At 63.4% G+C, this 26,863-nt stretch overlaps 2 protein-coding genes across 2 annotated transcripts; both read left to right on the top strand.

Annotated features, from left to right (window-relative positions):
• The first annotated feature begins 410 nt into the window (after window positions 1-410).
• Window positions 411-1,708, top strand: UTF1 (undifferentiated embryonic cell transcription factor 1). Its single transcript, XM_045069061.1, has 2 exons — window positions 411-987; window positions 1,157-1,708. Exons 1-2 carry the CDS (start codon window positions 411-413, stop codon window positions 1,639-1,641), a joined length of 1,062 nt encoding a protein of 353 aa, XP_044924996.1. The 3' UTR covers window positions 1,642-1,708.
• Window positions 1,709-7,433: 5,725 nt separating this feature from the next.
• On the top strand, window positions 7,434-11,191 carry VENTX (VENT homeobox). The gene is made up of 3 exons (XM_004781883.3): window positions 7,434-7,975; window positions 10,092-10,252; window positions 10,333-11,191. The coding sequence occupies exons 1-3, from the start codon at window positions 7,744-7,746 to the stop codon at window positions 10,711-10,713; spliced, it is 774 nt and encodes a 257-aa protein (XP_004781940.3). The 5' UTR covers window positions 7,434-7,743; the 3' UTR covers window positions 10,714-11,191.
• The last annotated feature ends 15,672 nt before the right edge of the window (window positions 11,192-26,863 follow it).

The following is a 26,863-nucleotide window of genomic DNA, read 5'->3' as shown; positions in this document are numbered from 1 at the left end:
GGCCCGGACGCACCTAAGGCAAAAGGGAGGGGCGCGGGGGCGCCTCCTGGAGCTGGAATGTTCTACGGCTCGCTCTCGGGGCGCTGAAAGGGCGCGGCACATGCGTAAAACCGGGTCGACCCTTGCGCGCCTGAGGCCGGCGGCCGCCTCCGTTTGCACCTCGGCGCCAGAGTTTGAAAAGGGCCGCCGTGAGGTTTCGCAGGCTGTCCCCGGTCAGGGCCCCGGCCGGCCCAAGTTAAAGTTGGCGGGCAGGGGGGGCGGGGCGGGGCGGGGCGCGCGGGGGCGGGCGGCGTAGACCCGCGCCGGCTCCGGCTCCTGCTCCCTCTCCAGCGAGCTCGCGTCCTCGGAGCGCGTGTGGGCGGCTTCTCTCGGGCCGCCGCCGCGACCCCGCGAGCTCCGCCGGCCCCGGGATGTTGCTCCGGCCGCGGCGGCCGCCCCCGCCCGCGCCCCCCGCGCCGGCATCGCCAGCCAGCCCGGACCCCGAGCCGCGGCCGGTCGGGGGCGCGCCGGGAACCCCGCCGGGGCGGTCCGCCTCACCCGGCGCGCTGGCGGCGTCCGCGTCCCCCGGGTCCCCCGGCCTCCCCGGGTCGCCCGTGTCCCCGGGCTCGGCGCAGCGCACGCCCTGGAGCGCCCGCGAGACGGAGCTGCTGCTGGGCACGCTGCTGCAGCCGGCCGTGTGGCGCGCGCTGCTGCTGGACCGCCGCCAGGCGCTGCCCACCTACCGCCGCGTGTCGGCCGCGCTGGCCCGCCAGCAGGTGCGCCGCACGCCCGCGCAGTGCCGCCGCCGCTACAAGTTCCTCAAGGACAAGCTCCGCGACGCGCAGGGCCAGCCGCCCGGGCCCTTCGACGCGCAGATCCGCGAGCTCATGGGGCTGCTGGGCGACAACGGACACCGGCGCGGCGGCCGCCGCCGCTCCCCGGGGCCCGGGCGCCCCCCGCGCGGACGCCGCCCGGCCCCCGCCGTGCCCTTCTCGCCCGCCGAGCCAGGTAAGCGGGGCGGGGCCCCGAGAGCGGAGAGGGCCGGGGTGGGGGGTGCCTGGCGCGCCGGCCGGGGAGGAGAGGGGGAGGGGAGGAATGGGGGTCGGCGGCCCCGGGGCGTGAGGGCGGCGGCGGGCGCGCCTCCAGACCCCGGCCCGACGGTCCCGCCGCGTTCCAGACGTCCCGCCGCCGCCGGCCACTCGCGGCCCCGACGCGGACCGGGCCTGGACTCTCAGGTTCAGCCCGACCCCGCCCAAGTCTGCGGACGCCCCTCGAGCTCCCGGCTCCCCGACGGCGCTCTCCACGGCCGGCCCCGCGCCGGGCCGGCCCGAGGACCGCGCGCCTTTCCGCGTTCCGGGATCCCCGCCGCCGCCGGTCCTGGACCCCGCCCGGGAGGACCCAGACTCGCCGCCCAGCCGCCCCGAGGACCACGCGCCCCCGCAGTCCGCGCCCCCGTCGCTGAACGCAGCCCTTCTGCAGACCCTGGGGCACCTGGGCGACATCGTGGCCATCCTGGGCCCCCTGCGCGACCAGCTGCTGACCCTGAACCAGCACGTGGAGCAGCTGCGCGGCTCCTTCGACCAGACCGTGTCCCTGGCCGTGGGCTTCATCTTAGGCAGCGCCGCGGCCGAGCGAGGGGTCCTAACGGACCCCCGAGAGTGAGGCCTGGCCTGCACCCGTCCCTTCTGTAGCACCGTGTTCCCTGTGCCCTGACCCCACTCTGTGACCCCACCCTACTCCAAATCTAGGTATGTTCAATAAAAACATTGTTAATTTCTAATTTAATTCTGCGGCATGTGCAGGTCTTGTGCTGGGTAGGACTGGGCCCTGCCGGTAGGGCCTGGGCGGCCAGGGCTGCCCCGGGGCTGGCGTGTGCTGGGTTGCTGGTTAGGATCTCCCCTAGGAGGCTAGTTTGCAAGGGTCACTAGAACCCAAAGTTGAGGTCCTTGTAACACTGGCTTTCTCAGTCTCCCAGGACTGTGTAGGACCCCTCTGGGAGGGTGAGTGTTCTCTGCCTCCCCTGGGAGTCCTGAGCGGAAGGTGGGGGATGTGGGGTGCGTGGGGGCGGGGTGGTGGTCAGGGGCTGCCTCCACTGTGCTGCCCCAGCCCGGTCTGATCTGGGCTGCATTTGGGGTGTACCCAGAGTCCCACCTCTGCCCTCGGCAGGCCTGAGCCTCACTGCTGAGCTCGGTCTGGGAAACGACCAGAAGTGAGCAGGAGAGCTAAGGAAGCACACCATGGAAAGACACCTTTTGTCCCCAGGGCGGTGGTGATTGCTGTGGGTGGGCCGGGGACAGCCGGATGGGGGCTCTGCAGCTTTTTCGACTTTGGTCAAGGACCAGGTCCCAGGGCGTCTGAGAGGACTTGACCCAAACCGCCCCCGGGAGCATTTTTCAAATAGTAATTGCGGCCCCACCCTCCACTAGTCGGAAAGGACAACTGGGTGGGCCGGGAGGTGCTCCCACCCCCAGGGAGATAAGGAAGTAGCCCGGGGCACCTGGCTGGCATCACAATAGAGTAGGGGCGCATTCAGAGACTCCGGCCACAAAGCTGAAAGAGGTCTGGGTGTTCTTGCTGGCCTCTGGGGTGGGTGGTGGGACATCTCCCCCAAGGCCTTTTCTGGAGATGGAGAGGGACAGACCCAGTTCGACCCTTGGTCAACGGGGATCCAAAAATGGAAGCAGGAGTGGTGTCCCCAACCCCAGAAGCTGTGCGCTGATGTCAGGTCCTGGGGGGCTCTGATACCAAAACCACAGAAGTGACTCGATGTCACTTCACTTGAGACACGCTTACCTCTGCTTCATGATGAAGTCCACACTGTGGTCCCTGAGTCTCCAAGCTCCTGTGGCGTGATTCCCACTTGCAGACCTACCCCCCCACACAGCCCCCACTCCTAAAAGGTCAGAGCCACGGGCTGGAGCAAATATGCCCCCCACCCCCGGGGCTAGGCACAATGCCAGGAAGCGTGGGCCTCACTCCAGTCCCCAGGGACCCTCTGCCTTGGAGAAAGACTGTTTCGTAACTGCAGGAAATCTATGGAAGCCACTCAGTTTGAGATGCTTGGGGTCACCAAGGAAAACCCGTCTGCCTGACTGTGCGCTGCAGGTGGGGTGCAACCCCGTGCCCTAGTCCCCCCCCCCCCCCCCCCAGCTCGCCTGGAGCTCACCCTCAAGCACGCTCAGTTCACTGCTGCCCTGAGGGCCAGGAAGTGTCCGTGTCACCTGCGTCCCTCACCAGCTCGGCCTAGGAAGCTCTGTGGCCCGGGGTCCCTCTCCTCCCCGTCTCCCCGCGGGGCCTGCCCGCCCAGCCCCGAACCTTTCCCTTCAGGAGTGAGGTGTGCGTGTTTTCACATCATGCGGCTCCATCAGGGACCAGTCCTGTCCCGGCCCTTGTGAGGCGACCTTCTTCTGGTGATCAGTGCGGTGATACGAGAAGACCTCAATGTTAAATATTCTCCAAATAGGCAAAGAACCCTATCGGTGTGGGTGCCGCTGTTTTACGCCCGCCTGTGCCGCACCTGCTGTCTGGAGTGAGCTCTGGCCCCTGTGCTCTCCAGTGCCCAGCTGAGTCTAAAACCCTAACAAAAGTAAACTTCCTTCATGATTTCGTGTTTGAAATTGCTGTCTTCTCAGTCGCTGTTGTTTATCTGTCCAAATTACCGCCTCTTCCACGTTCCTTCTTCTAATTACATCATCTGTGTACTGCTCTACAGATAAACATTTCGGTGTTTGCAACACTCAAACCACTGCTGCTTTCCGACTCTGCTCTGAGGCAGGGCAGGCTCTGAAATCTGCATTTCAAGCCAAAGCCAACTAGCCTTGTGTTTTTCAACTCAAAGCCAACTTCGTGTTCTTTTTTTATTAGTTTTTTTTTTAAGATTTTATTTACTTATTCGACAGAGATCATTATTTATTTGATGGGGGGGAGGAAAGCAGGCTCCCCGCTGAGCAGAGACCCGCCCCCATGCGGTAATCGATCCCAGGACCCCCAGATCATGACCTGAGCTGAAGGCAGCGGCTTAACCCACCCGATCCACCCAGGCACCCTCTTGTTCTTGACCTATCGTTTTTGCAAAGAACACATCCCTAAAATTCTGGTAAATTTATCTTTCATATGATTTATAAGGAGGTAGGACAGCCTGCTCTATATTCCTTCAGTTTTGCCGGAGGCCGGTGGTCGGCCTGATTACCCCCTCTTTTCCAGTGTCAAGGTATCCGTGGTTTTTCCCTCCTGTGATGTCTTCTGGAGGCCAGCCCCTCTGACTACATGATTGGTTCCTGCTTGACCTCCCACACCAGTTCTGCTCCTAAGAAACTATGTTGCTCTCTATTACAGACTGGAGGTTTGTGTCCCCCAAATGCCCATGCTGGACTCCTAACCCCCCTTTCGATGGTGTTAGGAGCTGCAGCCTTTAGGACGGCCCAAGCAGTGAGGGTGGAGCCTCCTCGCTGGGATTAGCGCTTTCTGAAGAGAGACCGGACAGCAGAGAAGCGACCAGCTGCTGGCTGGGAGGTGGCCCCCACTGGAACCCTGGTCTCAGACCTCCAGCCTCCAGATTTGGGAGAAAGAAGTGTCTGTTTAATTCTCCAGCCTCTGGTGCTCGGTTAGAGCCAAGCCCCGGGGCACTTGTCAAGTCAACCACACTGGTGGGTTTGGGATTCAGGGTGGAGTCCACTCTAACCTTCCAGAGGTCTTCCCAGCCACCCCCTCACTTTGTTATCGTGGTCCCCACCAGGGCTCATTCACAGCTGCTCTCTCCCAGAACAGTCACTTGTGATAATTCTAGAGAAATCCTAACGGTTTTTGTTCTTCCGATTTTATAGGCAACGGCTCTGTCGGTGTCCTCCTCCTGGCCTGGTGCAGACGCCAGCCCCAGAGTGCCTGGCTCTGTCCCGGTGGGCTTGCCAGGCCTCGTTCCTGGAGGCAGCCCTCCTCTCCGTCACCAGGAGCTGGGGACTCTGTTGGGATCGAGCTGTTGGCCGGCGGCAAGCGGTTCTGCCAGACAGCGAGTGTGACTCTCACCTCCGCGGCGGCCACTGGGCCTCGCCTTCCTTCCCTTCCCTGCCAAGTCCCTGGTTCTGAGCGGTTCCTTCACGGGCCCTTCTGGCCTCCCCCAAACTGTCAGATCGCAGAAGGATGAGCGGCACGTCGCACTCCCTGCCGTTCGGAGGAGACCTGATTCGCCCCGCCTGCTTTTGGTTCTGTCCTCCAGGCCTGGCTCAGTACACAGAGCCGGAGGGTCCTGTGTCCCTTGGCCCTGCCGCTGTGGCGCGAGGGAGGGGTTGGGGGTGCTTCTGCCTCATCACACCGGCAGCCCGGAAATCTGACCCCCCACCCACCTAGGTGGGGTCCTGTCCACCCCGTTCCAAAGGCGCACCGAGGTTCTTTCCACCAGGAGCACAAACAGGACGTCGGGGGGCTCCAGCGGAGGCGGGGAGGCGGGGGAAGCCCAGGGAGGGGCGTGGGAGGGCCGAGGGGGACTCTCAGGAGCAGGGGGCTCCGGGGCGAAGGCTCCGGGACAAAGAGCGGGGGAGGGGTGGAGAAGGAAGGGGAGGGGCTGCCCGGCGGGCGATCGGAGGTCGCCGAGCGGCGGGCGGTGGGGGCGGGGCGGGCGGTGGGGGCGGGCGGGCCGCGGGGCTGCGGCTTCCATTTCTCCCGGAGCTTGGGGCGACCGCGCGGGGCCGGAAGGGCAGCGGCGGGGCGGCCGAGGAACCGCCTGCCCCTCCTAACGGGGTGGGCGTGGAGAAGGTGTCCTGGGCGGGGCGGGCCGCCGTCGGCCGAGCGTCCGGGTTGGCCCTGGAGGCGCGCGGGGCGGGGCGGGACGGAGGCGTCGGGGCAGCCGGACACCGGCCCTGGAGCGCGGGCGGACGGCTCGGGTCCGGGAAGGTCCCGTCGCGGAAACGGGGGCTTAGGCGTGAGTCGGGGGCGGGGCTGCCAGGACCCGGGAGGGCCTCCGCCGGGGGCGTCCCTCTCCGCGGCGAGCACGTGCGGGCTTCGGGGGTAGGTCAGCGGCCAGAGCCGAAGCCACCCCGCGGGAGATCCCGACCCCGCGGAAGGCGGCGGGCGCGGGGCTGGGCGGGAGCGACCCAGACGGCGGCGGGGAGGGTAGACCCCGGCGGACACGAGTCCCACCCCCCGGGTGGGGCGGGGTGCCCTGAGCCCAGGGCGGTGCAGGCGGCCGCGGTGGGGGTCGGCTGGGGGTATGGGCGGGAGGGCGCCCCGACGGAGGCCCCCGCGGCAGGCAGCGGGACGGGAAGGGAGGAAACCGCACGCGCCAGGACGGCGCCGGGCCTCGGCGTCTGCGCTGACCCCCGGCGTCGCCCCCGCGAGTGTGAGCGCGCGACGCACTCGTGCCCGCGGAGGTGCTCAGGCGGCCGGAGCGGTCCGGGAGGGTGACTGACCGTCGTCCGGCTGGCGCGGCCCCCACCTGCGTGGGTCACACCGGCACACGCTGCGGGCACCCGCGGGGTCCGGTGGACCAACTGGCTGGCGCAGACGCATCGCGGCCCCTTCTCTGACCTTTCACGGGCCGGGGTCAGCGCCTGCTCCATCCCGCCGCGCCCTCCGGACTCCGACTTCACCCCCTGCCCGGCCTGAGAAGCTCGGAAGGCGGGGTTGGGGGTGTTAATCCCAACCCGGCCCGAGGGGCCTTTGATCCCGCAGGGCAGGGCGGGCTCAGAGGCTGGCGGTCCCGCCCAGGCTGGCGCCGGCGCCCCCAGGAGTCGTGGGTGGGCTGGGGCCACCACACCCGCTGGGGTGGGGGGCGGGTGGCACTCGCCCCGGAGGCCGCTCTTGCTGTCCTTAGGGTCGCGTCCTGAAGAAAGAGGTGGTGGCCCCCTGAGGACGTGGAAGGGGTGCATGACCCCGGAGGGACTCTTCCTTGGAGCCCCACGCAGCCCATTCATGAATGAGACGCTGTACCGTTTGGGCTCGGGGCTCCAGCGTACCCTGGCGGCTCTGGGCCTGTGCTGACCACAGTGGGGACAGCCTTTGGGAGGGCGGAAGACAGTTCTTCAGTCCTTTCTGCTGGAGTCCTTCTGGAGCAGCACAGAGGAGTCCATACTCCCAGCGGGCAGACACCCCCCTTCTGTCCCTGGAATCCAGCTCTATGGCACCAGAGTGAAGTCGAGGGCAGGGAATAGGGTTGTGGGGGGCCACTAGGTATAATCTGAGAGGGAGTGGCCAGTTGGAGCCAGCAGGGGACTCCCTGTCTGGTTGAAGTCCTCATCCAGGAATACCTGCCCTCCAACCCTGCTGGACATCTGCTCCGGGACACACACCCCACCCCCACCCCCACCCCCACCCCCACCCCCATCCTAGGAACACTAATGTGGACTCCCCCGACTTGAAGCAGGTGTGCACACCTGTCATCTTTGGCCCTGCAGACGGGGTGGGAGACCAGGCGGCTCCAGCTGGGGTGCTCAGCTGGGAGGGGCTAGCCCAGGAGGGGGGTGGGGGAGTTGGAAGGATGTGACCAGTTCTCAACCTCCACAGGTCGCCTAACTGGTGGCCACAGCCCAGCCCCTCTCCAGACATCTTGGAGCCGGGGGACGTGTGAATGGCCTCCTTTGTGCCTCTGAATTGAAGGCAATTAGGTGCTACTTATCTGGGGGTGGGGGGAGGACTTAAGCCATCTACGCCTACCAGCCTCGCGAGTCACTCCTCCTGAGCTTATAAACGCCCCTCCGCTCTGCTGAACCTGCTGGGGACCCTGTGTCTAACCCCGTCATTTGTCCTGGGGACGTTGCGGCCAGCCCCACAGCCATGTCTCCCTCCACTGCCCTACCCAGGGGCCCCAAGCCATCCAGGTTTGGCTCCGTGGACTGGCTTTCCCAGAGCAGCCGTGTGGGGCCGTCACACACCTCCAGGCCTGCTGAAGTCTCTTGGAGAAGCCTCTCTGCTCCAGCGAGGGTATCCAGCAGCGGGGAGTTCCCTCAGACTGGGGGCACGGAGGAGAGGCCCTCAGAAGTGTCTTCACGGGGGACGCCCACGGCTGGTAGGTGTGGGGCTGGGCGGGGAGGTTGCTGCCTTCCCGGACTGGGACGGAGCCAGGGAGGCTTCCGGGGGAGGCCTTTGCAAGTGGGGACATTCTTAACAAGGGCTGGGGTTGGAGGTTCCAGCTAACCCCTCTGGCCGGCAGATGACTTGGTCTGGGAAGCAGAAGCCACAGTGGAGTTTTTCCCCCCTCAAGTCCCTTGGGGGCGGCTCTTCCCTGCCCACCTCTTCTGGCTCTGGGCGGGGCTGGGGCTCCCCACTGGGAGCCGGGACCCCCGACATTCGCCCTTGCGGCTGGATCCAGGTCTGCAGCATGTCCTTGGGGCCCATTTCTGCAGGAGTCCCAGGGCTCTGGACATGCGTGTCTTAACACTTGTGAAAGCTGTCCTGTTCAGAGGGGTCGCTGTGGATCTTGACGCAAAGCTGGGCGCCTTGGCGTGGCATCCACATTCCTGCCTATTCACAGTGGACCTGGAACCTTACGGCTCTGGGACCGCCCTGCTTGCCTGTGTTTGGGAATTCCTAGTACCTTCTGTGCCTTGGCTCCGAGGTCCTTCCTGGTGACTTCCTTTTTATTTTTTTTTTTTTTTAGATTTTATTTATTTATTTGACAGAGATCACAAGTAGGCAGGGAGGCAGTCAGAGAAGAGGAAGCAGGCTCTCCGCGGAGCAGAGAGCCCGATGCAGACCTCGATCCAAGGACCCTGAGATCATGACCTGAGCATAAGGCAGAGGAGAGGCTTTAACCCACTGAGCCACCCAGGGGCCCCTCCCCATTTAAAAAAAAAAAAAGATTTTATTTATGTATTTGACAGAGATGACAAGTAGGCAGAGAGGCAGGCAGAGAGAGAGAAGAGGAAGCAGGCTCCCGGCCGAGCAGAGAGCCTGATGCGGGGCTCAATGCGGGGCTCAATCCCAGGACCCTGGAATCATGACCTGAGCCAAAGGCAGAGGCTTTAACCTACTGAACCACCCAGGCGCCCCTCCTGATAGCTTCCTAAAGACTGTCTTAGCCTTGTACTTTGTTGATGGGGGTTTCTCAGTCTGTTTGTCTTTGTGGTGTAATCATTGGTTTTAGCTTTAAAGTCCTATGTAGTCAAAGTGGGGTTGATATTATCTTTTTTTTTTTAAGATTATTTATTCATTTATTTGAAAGAGACACATAACAAAAGAGGGAACACAAGCAAGGGGAGTGCTGAGCAGGGAGCCTGATGCGGGGCTCAAGCCCAGGGCCCTGGAATCGGGACCTGAGCCAAAGGCAGACACCTAACGACTGAGCCACTCAGGCGCCTCTAAAGTTTTCATTTTTGAAGAAGTTTAATCTTACAGAAGGATTTTATACGTTCATGAAGTAAAACTTTAAACTTATCCTTTGCAACCAGTATGTCCCCCTCTCAAAAAAAGCCAGTCATCCTGCGTCCAAATCCTTCCTGCTGACGAGTCACCCCACCCCCGCCCCCCAGGCAAAGCCCCACGTGTCTTCCTGCACACTCCAGCTAAGTGTTAGAATTAGTTTTGTAAGATCTGCTTCCTCCGCAAAGAGCCTGTTGGCATCTTGTTAAGTCGTGCTTTGAAGAAAGAGGGGTTGCGCACCTCACCGCGCGGTGCCATCCACCACCTCCTGATTAAGAAATCGGACAGGCGCTGTGTAAAGTGTCTGACTCGGGTCCTGACCTCAGGCCGCACGAGGAGTGGGCGTGAGATTCTACCTCTGCCCCGGCCCCTAAAATAAATAAATGTAAAATTAGAAATTAGTCACAGATTCAGTTGGTGGCAGGGGAGCCTGGGATCCTCACGATGAAGGCTCTGTGCCCTCAGGGCCGCCCCTGCAACCTGGGTTCCTTGTGTGCAGGCCAAAGAAACTGCTCCCTGTAAGGATGGGGTCCACGTGCACAGGCCAAGGCTGACGGGCTGCACCAGAGCTGTGCTGTTGGGAGGCCGCATTCAATGTTGGTGTCCCCAGACTCCACCCATGCTCAAGCTGGCAGGGGAGGGCAGAGCTGCCACCTCCGTCCGCAGCTGTGCCCAGTCACGGTGGGACGGCAGAGCAGAGAAAGCCACCTGAGCCGGGAGGCCTTGCTCCTGCGGGGACTCAGGGCCCTTCCGTTCCTCCCCAGGCTGGAGCCGGGAGGCAGACGCCCTGCGGGCTCCCCGCGTGCGCACGGCCTTCTCCGCAGAGCAGGTCAGCACCCTGGAGAGCGCCTTCCAGCGCCGCCGCTATCTGGGCCCCGCGGAGCGCCGGAGGCTGGCCCGGGACATGCGGCTCTCAGAGGTCCAGGTGAGGGGCCCGCCGGGCTGGGCGGGTGTCCGGGAGCTGTGGCGACGGTCGCCCCTGCTCTAATCGCGTTTTTCCCGCAGATAAAAACCTGGTTTCAGAATCGCCGCATGAAACACAAGCGCCAGCTGCAGGACTCCCGGCTGAGCAGCCCCTTCCCGGGAGCGCTCTGCCCGCCGGTGCCGCTCTGCTCACCCCCCTCTGCCCTCGGCAGTGGCTTGCAGCTTCTGTGCCCTTGGGCATCCCCACTGGGGCCTCCTGCTCTGACACAGCCCCCTGCCTCCATGTGGGACCCCCGCCAAGTGGATCAAGCCTCCCTGGCCTTGGCGTGGGCCCCGGGCCACAGGCTGCCTCCAACATTCTGCCTCCCGGACCCTGGGGGCCAGGCGCACACACTGGGTCCAGCCCTGTCCAGGGGACCCTGGAACCAGTGTGCCCTGCCCCAGACCGGGGATGCCTTTTGAGGAAGTGTGATAAGCCAGAGGCCTGGGCTGGAGCAGGAGCTGTCCCACCCGGAGCTGGTGCCTGTGGAGCGGCGCCCGGCAGCTCAGTGGAGAGCTGTTCGCGGTCTATTACCGTTCACAGTGACGCCGGGTGTGAGCTGCGCGCCCATCCACGGGCTGGACCTGGAACCCTGACCCACCGTAAGGTTCCGGAGGGCTACAGTTGAAGACATTCACTGAATACTGCTCCAGGCTTAGTTTAAGAATGAAATGATGGTTCGTGAACAAAATCAAAAGACAAGTGGACTTGAGTGCTTCTAGTGCGTGATCAAAGGGTAATTTATTCATTATAAAGTGTTGGGAAAAGTAAAGATTCAGGGGTCCCTGGCTGGGTGGAGCATGCAACTCTTGATCTCGGGGCTGTGAGTTCAAGCCCTGCGTTGGGCGTAGAGCTTAAAAATAAAATCTAAAAAAAAAATTAAGAGGGAGACTTTCTTGTGTTGTGTGCTTACAAGCTTTGAGTGGAAACCATGAGGGATCAGAGGAAGTGAAATGTTTGTTTTTATCACTTTGGGGTTTGAGTCCCATGTTAGCAGTGACCCCAAAGCTGGAACCAGGGAGGAATGCAGAATGTGTGTCTGCCCACTGCCCCAGCGGAAGTCAGTGGGGTTGAAAACCTCTGCTGTGTGTCAGAGCCCATGCAAGCTGGCCACAACGCTGGGTTCCTCTCGTGGCCCTTCTGCTTTTTCTTTTGGCCAGAAAAACATGGGGGAGCCGGCATCCAAACCTGTGTATGACCTGGCTCGAGGGCTCAGCCTCTCACCAGTCCCTCTGGCTGGGCTGGCCTGGGCTCCTGGGTGCCTGCCAGGAAGGCGGCTACCACGGGACACAGAGCTGCTCTGCCCAGCTCCAGCAGCAGGAGTGTGGGCCTCCGAACAGACCTGTCCAGGGGCAGCAAAGCCACAGGCCCGTTAGAGACCACAGCCTCAGCCCTCGTGGGGACGGCCGCTATGCCATCACTTGCGGTCTCTTTGCCGTCCTGTCAGGCCCTTAACTGAGGTGGGGAGTCAGGGTTTTCTTCAACACACACTGTTGAGCTTCGTGTGTTTTCCTCTTTGGTTCAAAAACCCCTAACTGGATTCTTCCTTTCTACACCCCTAAAAACGCAAGCGTCTGGTTACCTTCTACTTCCAAGTTGCCCAGTGTTTCCAAGGGAAGCTGAGAGTCACAGTGTCTTGGGTTTCCTGTGTCCTCTGTCCGGTGTGACCGGGGCATCTGTGCTGTCTCCTCTGCTCCCAGGACCCACTCACCCTGCATTGGGGCATCATGTGTCTGGAATATCAGCTCGCTTCTGGGCAGTGGACGCCCCTTCGCCTGGTCTGCCCTTCACAGCCAGCAGTCACCTTTGGGCTCAGGGGTGGGACTGACTGGTGGGACCAGGCTTCCTAAGCCCCTCCCCACGCTGCTTGGACCACTGGAGGACACCGGGCCCCCCTCAGCTGTGACCAGCACAGGAGAGCTGGCTTCACCCTCTGGCTCAGCACAGATGGAAGCACATGTGGAAATAGTCTCGCCAAAAACCTAAATTCCAGTTTACAGAAAATAGGAACTTCACCATGGACCCCAACTGGGGCTCCTCTGAAGTCACTTGTCTGGGGACAGGGAGCCGAGGCAGCGGTGGCGACCTCTGGCTGAACCACGGGAAAACAGCAGGATTCCCGGCAGGGTCTCACCAAGGGCCGGGTGGCCGTCCGTGGACACGCAGCCTGTGCCCTCAAGCTCTTCTCTAAAACCACAGCAAGTGGCCGCTGGGGACGCTGGGGCACTGGCTGGACTAGAAGCAGGCCCCAGGCAGTGACCCCCCCACCCCACCACCCTGCTAGCAGAGGCTGTCTGCTGCCCCCCACCCCACTCTGCGGTGTCTGTGGGGACCCTGCACTCCCCCAATGGTGAAAATGCACACCTCTTATTCTCTGCACATGTTCTACTCTGTGGGTCTTCAGGGCGAGAAGGAGGGCTGTCCCTGGGACCCCGTCATGGCCCAGCAGCCACAGTTGTGAGAGGATGACCTCCATGGCAGCGGCCTAGCCCCGTAGGGCCCTCAGTCCCAGCCCAGGCAGCTCTGCAGGTCATAAGGCAGCAGCCCACCCAGGTCCAAGTGGTCGGTCGACAGGGGCCCCCTTCCCCCAACTCTGCAGTGCTGGCGTGAGGCCTGTGACCCCAGTCAGCCCAGACCCCTGGGAAAGCCACAGCCATGCTGAGGGATGGCCCTCCCGGTACCCTGGAGCCAGGCCCTGTCCACCATGTCCACACCCAGCGCAGCTGGGGTACCTGCTTTCTTGTGGCACTGTGAAGGGTCGCGCCAGGAGCCCTCCCGGCCGCCCCGCGGGGACGGAGCACCAGGAGGGGCTCCGAGGACTGCCCCACCCTGCTGCGGCCCAGCCTATGCCTTCCCCTCCTCCGGGAGGCTGTGGGCTTGGAGGAAGGAATGATCAGATGAGATTAGGGGACAGGCCAGCTGATAAAGGGGGCCTGTAATTGCTCCCTTTGCTGGGCCGATTAGCCGACAAAGGCCCACGATGGTTGTGGAAGCGCTCGGTTCCCGAGGGCTTCGGTCCAATTCTCTACACCAGGAAGTTAAGACCACAGGCTCCTGGGCCAAGGGGCCCCCACCCTGACCCGCGGGGCTGTGGCCGATTCCCCACCCACCCAGCCCACCCCCTGCTCCCAGGCACCCTGGGGACGCCCGCCCGAAGTGGCCGGGCCCTGCTGCCACTCTGGCCCGCACCCGCCCAGGACCAGGTCAGCCGCTCACGTCCATGTCCTGATATTTCCTACTAAGTTCCTCTGAGACCAAGATGATTCCTGTGCGACCGCCCCCCATGCACTGGCAGTGAGAGGCAGCCGGACTGGGCAGCTGCAATCTGAGCTCTGGCGCTTGAACACGATCACACCTAAGTTCATGTGACATTAGCTTTATTGACATTTCTTTTTTTTTTTTTTTTTTTTTTTTTTTTTTTTTTTTTAAAGATTTTATTCATTTATTTGACAGAGAGAAATCACAAGTAGATGGAGAGGCAGGCAGAGAGAGAGAGAGAGAGAGAGGGAAGCAGGCTCCCTTCTGAGCAGAGAGCCCGACGTGGGACTCGATCCCAGGACCCTGAGATCATGACCTGAGCCGAAGGCAGCAGCTTAACCCACTGAGCCACCCAGGCGCCCCTTTATTGACATTTCTGATCAGAAAACGAACTCACCATTACAAGGAGCAGAAATCACTATGACCCGCCCCCACGGCACCCTCCGCCTGCCCCAGCCTCCCACCCACGGAAGCCACCCTCGTGGGCCTCCCGCCCCCCGTCCTGCTCCTACAGCTTCTGGGACTCTCTCGGGGGCACGCCAGGCCCTGGGGGCAAAGATCAGCCACGGCGGCCCCTCGCAGACACACAATCCTGTGCTCTGGCCGGTGGGCCTGCGGAGAGACGCGGGGCCCCGGAGCAGGGCGTGGGAGCGGAGAGACGCGGCCCCCGGAGCAGGGCGTGGGAGCGGCTGGGCGGTGAGGAGGACCTCGATGCCCCATTTTCCCATGCCTACACCTCTTCAGGCCAGACCCGCAAAGAAGTATATGCATAGGAAAAAGGAACAGCGAGCAGCTTCCGCGGTCCAGGTCCTGGGCGAGGGTTCCTGCGAGCAGAGGCCGCGGAGGTTGGCGAGGGTCCCCGGCGGTCGGCGCCGACGCGGAGCCTGGGAGCACGGAGGAGAGCCCGTCTGCTGCCGCTGGAGCTCTGCCTCTGCCGGCTGGTCCGCCCCATTTATGGGAGGCCGCGACCTTGGGGCCCACAGAGCAGCGGCAGTCACATGGGATTCCAGGCTGAGCCGTGCCAAGGAACCCGTCTACTCCCGCGCCTGTGAGATTGGGGCACAAAGACCTGCTCTGAGCAGAGCGCTGAGCCTGGGCCCAGCGGGGGGGCGGGGGGGCCAAGGGGCCTGGGGGCTGCCTCCTGGGACCTGGGACCAGGCCAGCCCTGGCCAGCCTTATCTACCAACGTGCTACTCTGCTTGCGTCCGGCCCGGAAAATGCACATCTCTACCCTGCCCTCCCTTCCCTGCTGGTGCCCCTGAGCACTGAGTCCCATACCCCCATCCTGGGGAGAGTCCCCCCAGGAGTCCTGAGGATGGGGGAGGGGACAGCTCTCCCTGGACCTCACACACCCAGGGGACAGCTGAGCAGGGACCCAAGACTGCCACACAGAGACACACACACCTGTGACACACATACCACAGGAGCCCAGGGGACAGCCCAGGGGCCAGACAGACCACACACCCCCAGGGAACCCAGGACACAGGTGGGGACCTGGAGACCCTCCTGGTTCAGACTTGGCCCCCACCTCTGTTGCTCCCCACAGTCACAAGGTTCTGTGAACAGAGTTGTGGACACTCCCCCATTGGGACCGGGTTGTCCCCCAACTTGGACAGGCACTGACCAGGCACCTGCTTCCACACGGCAGGAGCTGAGCTGCCCTGCATGCCCTCCGCGGCCTGGGAGCACCTGCCTAGGAGAGGGGTGGTGTTTGTGCGAGCACACGTGTGCACACAGACCCTCAGCGGGAGCCCCCACCCCAGCCTCTCACCAGGCTGGCCTCTAGGTGGGCAGGGGCAAGACCCTCAGGGGCACAGGTGGACACGTGAGGGAAGCCGGGAGAGAGCACGGCCACCGGCCTCCCAGGAACACGCGTGGGCCCTGCTGCCTGGCCGAGGCCCTCCTGACACGCACCACTGTGGCCTGGGCCTCTCTTTGGAACAGAGCATTTGCAGGCCCAGGGCCTCAGTGGGGGACAGTCCCCGGCGCTGGCCTCAGGCCCCTGCCTCTGGCTGATGGTCACAGAGGCACAGAGCCCAGCAGCTATGGCGGCAGGGACAGTTGCTGGCCGGAGAGGGAGCCGCCTGCTGAGTTTCGGGTTGACGGGGGGGCCCCTTGCGCCCCAGTCCTCCAGCCCAGGGGTGGCTCAGGGGCCATCCCTTCTGGCCACTGTTCTCTGTAACTCCACAGGGGTCCCGCTTGGGTCTGGGGTCAGATTCCCCCTCAGTCCTGCCCCGGAGCTTCTGCGAAACACACTGTCACCCTTGACCCTGAGCTCCTGGAGGTCTTCAGGAGGGGAGGAGGCAAGAGGTCAGGGAGGGGACAGACAGAGACCGGGAGGTGAGGGCAGTGGGGTGGGGACAGACTGTGCCCCAGAGCGCTGGGACTTCTGCACTTGGTTTCCTTAAACTTGTTTTCCTGAGTGTAAGTCCATGCCTGCTCAGGACAAAGCACTTCCAGAGTCCGAAGGGTCTAAAGCGACAGTGTCCCCCAAGGCCCCAAACCTGCCCACAGCTGGGTGTCTCTGGCCCCCTAGGGTCACCTCATGACCCCCTGGCCTGCCTTTCCAAGCTGGAGGAGCCCAGGGGCTTCCCTTGGGTGGGGTGGCCAGTCCCCCACCAGCCAGGAGAGAGGACCAGACCACTGCCTGCATTTCCCTAAATCCCCAGAGAGCCAGCGGCGACACCACAGATTCTGTGCCCAGGAGTCCCCTCCGCTGCTGGTCAGAGGGAGGAGCTGGGTGCTCTGTGGGGGGTCCAATCCCAGGAGCCCACCTGGCTGTGGCCCCTGGACAGCCCGACACTCGGCGCGTCAGCTCCCGCAGTTATGAGCTTGGTGGTCCCGGAGGTAGAGGAATGGACAGAGGGACAGCGTCAGCCTCGCAGGTTGGGGGAGCCCCCAAGCAGGGGGACACTGGGGCTGCCCAGCAGGTGCACCCTGCCTGCCCACCCTGCTCAGCGCTGCTGCCGGCCCCTCCCTGCTCTGAGCGAAACCCAAACCAGGAGCGGGAAGGTCGGGCCCCAGTCACACGGGGCCACACGGCCCAGACCCCGCCTGTCCAGAGAGACTCCAGGCCAGACTTTTCAGCATGCCAGTACGCTGCCCCCCTCAAGTGGTGAGGACAGCTCTGGTTGGGAGACACCGAGGCTGGATTCCAGGGAGGCCAGAGCCCTGTGGGGTCTTCGCAGCACTCCTGGGTCCTTTAGACAGACCTCACCCCCAGGAAGCCTTCCTGTTGGCCAGCCCCTCAGAGTCCGTGTAGGCCTGGGCACTGTCCCTTGGTCCCTGTCACCTGGGGCAGGAACCCCCTGCCAGGTCCAATTAAACGTTGGGCTCCGTGGACCCCAAGAGCAGCCCCTACAGCTCCAAATGCCCTAGGCCTGGCCCTCCCTTGCCTACGAGACAGAAAATACCTTTGTTGGCCCTGGCAGTGCTTGGCTCTGAGCTGCTGGGCGATAAGGGGTGGCCTTCAAGACGACTCGCTCCCTCCCTGTGCTCTATTCCGGGTGGGGAGGGGCTCTCCCACAGCTGTCTGCTCAGCTCTGGGGGCTCCCAACCCCCAGAAGGTAGCCTGCTGTTAACTCTCCAACCCCCAGAAGGTAGCCTGCGGCTAACTCTAGCTGGATTCTCCCTGTCTGTTCCCAGAGAGGGTACCCCACTGGTCTGTCGGATACAGAGCTTCCAGTCTTGCCTACCCTCACCCCAGCCTGCCAGCAGCCCCCAGCCTGCCCTGTGCTGTCTTGGATTCATGGCAGTTCTGGGCTAGGCTCCGCAGGCTCTCTCTGTCCCGGTCAGGCAGGGTCGACCGCCCTCCACAGAGGAGCTGCCGAGGCCTAGATCAGGGTTCGTCACAGCACCACTGCATGGCTGCCTCTCTTGGCCTCAGTTTCCCCACCTGTCAAAGGATGTGCTGGACATGGTCAAGCCCTCTGGAGACATGAAAGGTTATGTGCCCACCCCCGGGTGCCTACCCAGAGGACTGAGGGCCTTGGTCCCTAACAGACTAGAGTGAGGACATCCTTTCACAGAGGTGTGGGGAGCAGAGGTCAGAGTCACAACAGAAACTGCTCATTGATCTGGCTTGGAATTGAGCTGGGTGTCCTGAATTTCGATTTGCTAAATCTGGGGTCCGGACACCCTCGTCTATGACCTGGACCAGGGCTGAGGCAGTGGACTAACAGGAAGTCAGTCTGGGCCTCCATCCTCCGCACTGGGCTGGGAGAGGCAGAGATCCCTGCGCTCCTGGGGCTTCCCCGAGGAACCTCAGTCGGAAGGTCCTGTGGCTCTGGGCACCCATGGGGTGCCATGTGTGGGTGCCAGGTCCCCGGGACATGTGCTCCAGGTCGGGCCAGGAGGGGCTGTGCCCAAAGGCTGTGCAGGAGGACAGACGGGCCTCTGGGAACGGATGGGAGCGGGAGGCAAAGGGTTAGGCCTGGCTCGGGAGGCCCTGCCTCTCTCTGCGTCAGGGTTTCAAGGCCGTGTCCTGTGCCTCCCTCCCATACCGTATCAGAACACTGGCCCGGCCACGGGATCTTTCCTCTGCCCTCCAAGGCCGCTGTGCACAAACCCCTCCCAGGGCACCCTTGGCCTTTCCAGGACCACCCCCAACCCCCACCCCCAGAGGAACTGTGGCCCTTTGTTAGGACTGCTGACCAGGCAGCCTCCAGCCTCCAGCCCTTGGGAGCCCCTCCGAGCTCCTAGCCCGGAGCCTGGGTCTTTGGGCTTGTCCCACAGACGTGCACACACATTCACACAAGCACGTGCGTGTGCACACTCACTCCACACTCACGCTCCTGTCTCGCCCGCACACACTTGGCCCACGCCTCTCCCACCCAGTCGCCTGGGGTCTAGACACCCAGCTCAGCCCCTGTCCCCGGCTACTCACCCTAAGCCCGGCTCAGTTACCACCAAACATGACCTGGCAGCCTGGGGTCTCGTTCTCACGGAGGAGAGGGCTCTGCCCCGCAGGTGTAGGGAGGGGCCTGTCACCTTCCAGCGTCCCATCTAATGGCCACTGCCATTCCTTCAGGGCCTTCTGAGTCCCGGGCCAGCTGCCCTGCCGAGAGACCCCCTTCCTCAGGCTCTGGTTCGGGATGCCCAAGGGTAGTGCAGGCCCGTTGGCAGGAGTCTGCGGGCCAGTTAGGAACTGGGAATGCTGCGAGCCAGACTGCCAGTCCCTGCATCCGTCAGCTCTAGCTGGGCGTGTGGGGCCCTGGGCCTTGGCCTCACTTTGTTGAGGGGGAAACCGAGGCCCGGGTTGGCAAGGTGAGCCTAGCGTCCAGGGACATGGGCCAGGCTGGGTCGGAAACAAGTGTCCCTGCTCCAGGCCCTCCTCGGGAGGCCCCCTTCCCACTCTCCTTATAAACAGAGAAACTGCCTCGCTGGGCCGGTGGGAGCTGGAGGGTGCCCCCTGCCCTGGGTGGGAGCTGGGGAGGCTGAGTGGACCCTGGATCTGGAGAAGGGGCTGGGCTGGGGCCAGCCTGTCCTGGCTGCAGGGCTGAAGGCCACAGGGCGAGGAGTTCCGTGACCTGTGGCTCTGTGCCATTCTGGCTCCCGGAGAAGAGGACCAGTCCCGGCGGTCAGGGCGGGGGACCACGGGCAGGGGGAGCCGAGGAGGGTGCCCGGGGGACCGAACGTGGGCTTGCACACATGTGTGCACCCGGAGTGTGTCTGCGAGTAAACGTGAGCAGCGCTGGGGCCGGGCCCCTGAGTGGGGAAAGCTGGTGAAGGGCGCGTTGGGGACGGACGGGGTCAGAGGCCTCCGGGCCTGGAAATGCGTGTGAGCAGAGCCCCTGCTTTCTTCCCCACGGGGGAGTGAGGACACAGTGAAGACAGAGTGACGGGCTGGGGCCAACCAGGACACTGGGCAGAAGGGGTCTGGGAGAATCGGAAGGTTCGGGGCGATGTGCGGGGAGGGTGGGCCCTTCCTGAGACACTGGCCCCCCCAGGTCCCAGGAGTGGGAGGCAGGCGTGGTCGTGGTCTTTGAGGAGAGACCCACTGAATCCCAGCCCTCGGCCCTGCTTTGTCACTCCTGGGGCCAAGCCTGGAAGGGTGGGCTTTCCTCTGGGAGCCCCGAGGGCTCAACACCCACCAACCAGCTGCCCAGCATGGGCCGCACACAGGGGGCAGGGTGGGCAAGCTGGCACCACGCCCAGCAGGGTCAGGAGTCGAGGGGTGGGTCTGACACAGCCAGGCCATGGCCACAACCTCCGCCCTGATCCCCACAGCCGCTGCTCCCCAACTCGGACCTGCCGTTCCCTCCCCCTGCCACCGGGGGGCGGGAGTAGGCAGAAGGGCCTGGACCGTCCACACCCCTCCCCTGGGGCAGGGCCACCCTGCAGGAGGGCAGCGCCCCCCACCCAGGTTCTGTGTTTCCTGGTCAGGTGGGGCCCGGAGGCAGGGGATCAGATCTCTGCATCTGCCCCTTAAACTGGGAAGAACCAGCATTTTCCATGTCTTCCCATTGACAGACCCTGTTACTGTGGAAATGGAGAGCGAAATGGAGAAGAGATGACCGTGCATGGCCCAGAAGCCATCACTGGTCCCTGCACTGGTTTCCGACCAGCCTCGCTCCCAGGCACCCCTTCACCTCCTTGGGGGGCCCTGCCATGGGGCGATTCCCAGGCCTGGGGCGGTCTGCAGGCACCCCGCACGGAGGACAACGGGCTCAGGAGGCTCGCCGCCCCGCGAGTTCTCCTCCTGAGTAGTCCCCGGCGGCTCCACTCCCCGTCCGCGCATTCAAGCTTTGATCTAAACTTTGTTATTTTATTTATTTATTTGACAGACAGAGATCACAAGTAGGCAGAGAGGCAGGCAGAGAGAGAGAGGGGGAAGCAGGCTCCCCGCCAAGCAGAGAGCCCGATGTGGGGCTCGATCCCAGGACCCTGAGATCATGACCTGAGCCGAAGGCAGAGGCTTTAACCCACTGAGCCCCCCAGGCGCCCCTAAATTTTGTATTTTAAGTAAATTTCTAAAGTTTTACAAAAGCAGGATGTCCAACAGAACATCAGTTCACGTTTTCACACCTTCTGTGCAATCTTGAGTGTTTTTTCCCTTAAAAAATGTTGAGCTACAAAATAGGGGCACCTGGGTGGCTCAGTCCTTCGGCTCAGGTCATGCTCTCAGGGTCCCCAGATCGAGCCCCACGTCAGGGGTCCCTCCTTAGCGGGGAGCCTGCTTCTCCCTCTCCCTCTGCCTCTCCCCCTGCCCCTCCCTCTCTCTTAAAAAAAAAAATAAAGTTACAAAATATTTAACCCTGCAAAAAGATATGCAAAGTCCTAAGCTGTGAAGGAACCCTTCGCACAAACCCGAAGCTGATACCAACTGTCCCCAGCCCAGGAGTGCAACCGAAGCAGCTCACACAGTGTCTGAGCCCCACGGGAGGCCTGGACCTTGGGGTTTACATTCTGCCTGGGAACGGTTTTATGGACGGCACTTTTAGCAAAAGCCTCCCTTTCCCTGTTTTCTGGAATTCTGGCCGTGTTTCATCAGTGACGCTGAAGACGTTTGTTACAAGGTTTCCTTCACCGCCAGTCCTGCTGGCTCCACCTCCAAAGAGCAGGACTTCTCAGACCTCTGGGGCTGTCTCCAGGGTTTCGCCCACCAGGCTTGTCTGGGGGGCCTCCCTGTCCACAGGCCCCAACCCACTGGGCTCACAAGGCCCTGATAGAATGCTGAGCCCCTGGCTTGCCCAGCACCTGCCAATGGCTCCCACCTTTCTCAGGGCAAAGTCTCCCCAAGTCGCAACCCACTAGCCCGCAGGCCATAGGACAAGAGCCCTCTGACCCTGGCTCTTTGCCCCAGGGCCTTTGTACCTGCTGCAGTTCCTGAACCATCAACCTCATTTTCTTCCGGTCATTTCTTCTTCCTTGACTACACCCCTCTACAAGGCCCTGTTCTTATTTCTCCACCCCTGCCCCATTTCTGGTTGGTACCCCACACCTACCCTGCCTGTGGTTCCCTCCCTCGGCCCTGCCAGGAGTGTGGAGATGCCGTCTCTCTGCTCTAGGAGTGCTTGGGGGCTGAAACCCGCAGAGAGAGGGTCTTCCTCCCTCGCTTCCAGCCACTGCCCCTGGCACCACACGCCGCGTGAAATGACTTTTTTGCCTGAACGGAAGCCATCAGGAGCTTGTGGGGCCGTGAGATTTCTGCCCCCCCAGGTGTGTCCAGCTCAGACCCACGCAGTACTTCCCCAGACTCTGGCCCTCCCCGGAAAACACAACTGGGAATGGAAAAGTGGGTGCAAAACTACAAAGTTGGATCCGTTGTTTCAAAATTCATGAAAGCATAGACTCTGCGGCAGGATGGGGCACTGGGCAGGCCGGGGCTACCCGTGGAGCGCGGACCAAGCTGGGCCTCGCGGTCAGGCCCACCGCCCGCTCCCCCAGGCCCCCATCCCGCGGCGGCGACCTCACAGGTTTCCGGCTGAGGTGGGAATCCCCAGGCCTTTGGGGCGGGAAGGGAACGGGGAAGCCGGCCTGCTGGTCACTCAGGTCCAAAGCAGCAGTGTTTACAAGCCCCGGCGGCGTGTTGCCCATTTTGGAGTCAAGAAAGCGTGATTCCTGCACAGGCCACATGGGGTCCCCCCCTCCCCCGCACAGGCCCCCAGGGGTGGGGTGGGGGCGCTGGGAGTGAGGCCCCGCCCGCCCCGCCCCTGCCACCTTCGCTTCCTCCTTTTACAAACGAGGAAGTGGGCTTTCGAGGCCGAGGCGCCCCAGATCTTGGCTGACCCTGGGCGGGGGCGGGGGCGGGCGGGGCGGCAGGCGCGGCGAGGCCGCGGGCGCGCAGCGTTCCTGGGCCGCGGGGTCCAGTCCGCGTCCGCATCGACACCTCCGTGCCTCCCAGGGCTCCCCTGACCACGTCGAGGAGACGAACTAACGCGCACCGAACGGGCTCCCCGCGTCCACCGCCTGCGGTCGGGCCGGGGCAGGCGGGAGGATGCTGCCCCCTGCGCGCGGCTCGGGGACAGCCCGAGGTCGCTGACGCGGCGCGCGCAACGGATTTGAGCGGCCAGAAACCCGGGTCGGAGCGCAGGGGCTGCGTGTGCGGGAACACGGGCGCCCGCACGGCCGGGAGCGTGTCCGCGGGGCTGCTCGGGGCCTCCCAGAGCCTCGAGGCTGTGCGAGGAAGGCCTCGGCCCCGACGGGGAAGCCGCCGGCGCGTCTGCGCTCAGACCCGCCGTCGGCCCTCGGTGCTCCGCCTCCATCTCGGACACAGGAGTGAAGGTGTGTGTCACACGGAAGCCCTTCCGCAGGCACTCACTTGCTTCTAGCACTTTCCGCGCACAGACGTCACGGGCAGGAGCTGAGGTCTGCCGGCCTGTACCTGCCCGTCCTCTGCTTCCACAGAAAGTTAGACGTGACCTGGAGGAAGAGCCGCGGCAGGCCGGGGCTGGCCTGGCTTCTGATTTTGTCCTAAACTTACCCCAGGCTAAGTCCCTTGTAGGGTTACTGGCTGGGGTCCCTCCCGCTTCCTCCCGGAGGAGGCCTGGCCAGCAGCCAGCTCGCCACCACCGTGAGCCACCGTGAGCCCCCATGAGTACCGGGCACTGAGGCAACTCTTCCACATCTGCCTCCTGGGGCGGGGGCCGGGAGAGAGGGGCACCCGAGCCCACACTCCGTGCAGAGCGTGCAGAGCACCGCACCTTCCAACCTGCTGACCACTGGCGGGAGCCCCTGAGGAGGGCGTGAGAGGCGTCACACCCTCAGCTGCACCCCAGGTTCTAGGAGAACCCGAGTCCTGAGAGCGCAGGGGTCGGTGGTCCCCTGGAGAGCCCCCGTGACCTGAGGTGGGGGCCCCTAGACCCAGGATGAAAACCCTCCGAGTTTGTGGCACTATGCTGGTGCCCCGCCTTCCTGGAGAAGGATCCAGAAGCCACTTGGGCCTGAGATTGTGCCAGCCTGGCCATGAGGCTACCCTAGGGGCCCAGGGAAACAGAATGAGGTGGGGAGGGCCCACAGCAGCACCCCCATGGCTCACTTGTCAACTTCATCCTAGCCCCAAGGGAACCCCAACTCTGCACACACCATGCCCTCCAAGACCTGCACCCCCAGCCTTTTCTGAGTGGCACCCCAAGATGCAAACACCCTGGGGAGGGCCTGAGGGGGCCCTCGTAGCCTTATCTCTGCAGGGGGCTCCAACCCCACCCCACCTCCTGACCTGGGGGTCCCATGTGAAGTACCCTGGCCAGCACCCAGGCTTGGCTCTCAGTCCCCAGCCCCACAGAAGCTAAGTCCTGTGACACTTTGGCCACCCAAGGTCGGCCACCCAAGGTCATGGGTGCTGCTGGGCCAGAGGGAGACCCCCAAGAAACCATCATTGGGATTTCAGTTTTGGGGTCTTTGCTGGGGTGGGGCTTCCTTTACAGAGCCTGGAGGGGCGAGTGCCAGCCCACGGTCCTGCCCCCTATGGGGTGTGGCTTGGTGGTTTCCCCATCACTGCCCCGGGGGTGGGGACAGCTGCGATGGCTCTGCCCACTGCCAAGAACTCAGAACCCACTGCGCATTAACCTAACCACCGGGTCTGCTGTCCAGGGCAGGGGTGAGGGGAGTGTCCCTCCAGGAGCTGGGCTGGTCAGAGGGGTCTTCAGGCCCTTGAATCAGGCCCTCCAGAGATGGGGTCTGATGGGCCCCGTCTCCTCCCGAATCCCAGACACCCACCAAGGGCTGCTGCTCATTCCAGCCTGTGCTGGGGGCACAAAACCAAGCTGTCCCTTCACGCAGGGTGGGGCTCACACCCCTCTCCCTGCCTGTCCCCCCAGCCCTCCCCGTCCTCCCTCCCCAAAGAGGATGCCGTGGGCCTGCTGGTCAGCAAGCCGGGCCTGCGTTTGGAAGTGGCCCCTGTCTCCAGGCACCATCACTCCCCGGGCCACAATCCCCAAGCTCCATCCTCTGTCTCTACCCCAAAACCCAGCCCTCAGGGTCACCTCCACCGGGGGGCTGGTGGCATGACCCTGCACTCAGGTTGGCACGGACACACACACACACACACACACACGTGCGCACGCGCGGGGCAGCTTCCTATTTCTGCAAGGCCAAGCAGCCTCAGGAGAGCACAGGTGTCTGCTCAGGTCTGGCCCCGGGGCTGGGCGGGCTCCCGACACCAGGAACAAGCACGTGCCCTTTGTCCTCCCGATTTCCACAGACCCCCCACAGACCCGGTGGCTCCTCGAGAGAGAGGTGTAGACCACCTCCCAGACCGCCCCTCCCAGGCCCAGCGAGAGCAGAACCAAAACTCCGGGGTGTGTCTGGACGCTGCAGGGCAGCCACAGTGTCTCAGGCCATCCTGCCACACCAGCGTACTGGCCTGAAGTCCCCAACCCAGGGACGGGGGACTCCCCGTGGACTGAAAGGGGCCTAGCCAGCAGAGAGGAGGCCATGGCAACGCCAGGTCCTACGTCTCCAGAGCCAAGAGGAGGCCCCAAGCCATCCTGTGGGATCACTGCGGGCACCCAGGACCACGCAGGGCCGGCGGCCAGCCCCCATGCACGTGCCCCGATGGCCCTTCCCTTCCTCACGTGCTCCCTTCACACACAGTGGAGTGACCCCAGGGACACACCTCCCAGGGCACTGTTTCCACAGAATCCTGCACAGGACCTGTGTGGCTGATGAAGGGCGTGGCTGGCCCCCCAACCACCACTGCCCCAATGCAACAGTCTACATAGACAGGAACTTTCTGTGTTCACGGACTCAATGACCACAACGCAGCACAGGGGCTCAAGGGAGCAGGACCAGAGTCTACGCACGCAGACGGGTCTCTGTGGTGGGCGAGCGGCTCCGGCCTCCTGAACACCCACGCGCCGAGGCCCCGAGCACTGGGACACCGATGTCCGCTCTGCACGGCTGAACACTGCGCGGCCACGTGCAGAACGCCCGGTCTGGGGGCGCTCCGTGCAGCCTCAAGTTCTAGGTCTAGGGGCCTTGGGAGGGGTGTGTCCCGGGCCTCTCGCTGGATCCTTTCTCCGCGGCCACTCTCGGTCACTGGGTCTCGTCAGCTCTCTGATCTGCTGGTCCTTCAGCCTCACCAGGAGCGCCAGCCAGACCACCTTCATCTGTGAAATCTGCAGGACGACACGTGTCTGAGAGGCAGCGCCCTGTCCACCTGCGCGGGGCCGGGCAGGGTCAACCCCTGGCTGCGTGTCCAGCTAGACCCCTGCGAGGGCCACGTGGCTGGTGCTTCGGTCAAAAGCCCTCAAGTGGGGCCCCAGGGAAAGGCTCTGTCAGAATTGAGCTCCACACCCCCCCGGGGGTCCTTGCAGCAGGAAGAGAGTCGGGGAGGGAGGTTTCGGGAGATGCTGGCTGTCTCCGTCGCCGGGACTTCACGCAGCCTCTGGCAGGTTTGGGGGCCTGCCTGTGGACACGCCGGGTGACTGGATGCACGCATGGCATTTGGGCAGCATGCGCAGTTTTCTTCTAAAAGTTAGCCGCCAAGAAAACGTCCCCATGCTGATGTCTGCGTGGGAGGAACGGCCAGGCCCCACCCCCCAAGCCGCCGGGCTGTGGGTGCTCCTGGGCACATCACAAACCTCCCCTTCCTGGAAGCATAGACCCAGGCTCACCCCAGCAGTGAGCAAAGGCGTGTCTGCTCCCAGGCACGCGGTGCTGTCGGGAGGAGGTGGTGCCACAGCCCTCGCCCCGCCATGGACAGACAGCTCCCAGGTCGAGGTGTTGAGCCAGCGACGCAGCAGACACACCCCCTCCGTGAGCCCCGGGCAGCACGGGCCAGCGGGACCTGGCACGTGCCTACCTCCTGCCACTGGCCCCATGCTCGGTCCCCAGGCACAAGCTGAGGACCCGGGGCCACACGCAGAGCTAGCACCATCCGCCGCGGGGGGACTTTCCTACCGCCCGACCCCGCTGACCCACAGCCTCCCTCCCAGACCCGACGCAGCTGCTCCACCAACAGGCAGAACCAAGGAGTTCCCCCACGTTCCCCTGCAAGTCTCTCTTCTCCCGGGGAGGATCTCCCACTGGTGACCATCACGGCCGCCGCACTCAAATAGCAGACGCGGCGGGGCTCCCCGCCCGGTTTGGAGAAGTCAAACGGTTATGAAGCACTTTGCTGGCTCAAGGACCAGCGCCACTGGCGAGGGCCTGACAGTAACCTCAGCCCCGAGGCTGCTTATCACTTCCTCTCTGCAAATCCCAACCACAGGATGATCTCACTTTCCTGCTTCCTCAGGAAAACAGCTCATCAAAATTTGGGTATCGGCTAGGGAACCAGGCTGTTTTCACAATTCTTTGCAGCTCCCTGCACGGTCTCAGGTCCAAACCTGTGGCCTGCGCTCCCCTGGGGGTGGGGGTGCGGGTGGACAT

Source organism: Mustela putorius, unplaced genomic scaffold (assembly GCF_011764305.1).
Source record: "Mustela putorius furo isolate JIRA1106 unplaced genomic scaffold, ASM1176430v1.1 tig00003909_pilon_pilon_pilon, whole genome shotgun sequence".
NCBI classification, from domain to species: Eukaryota; Metazoa; Chordata; class Mammalia; order Carnivora; family Mustelidae; genus Mustela; species Mustela putorius.
This window is presented reverse-complemented; position numbering and strand designations above follow the sequence as displayed.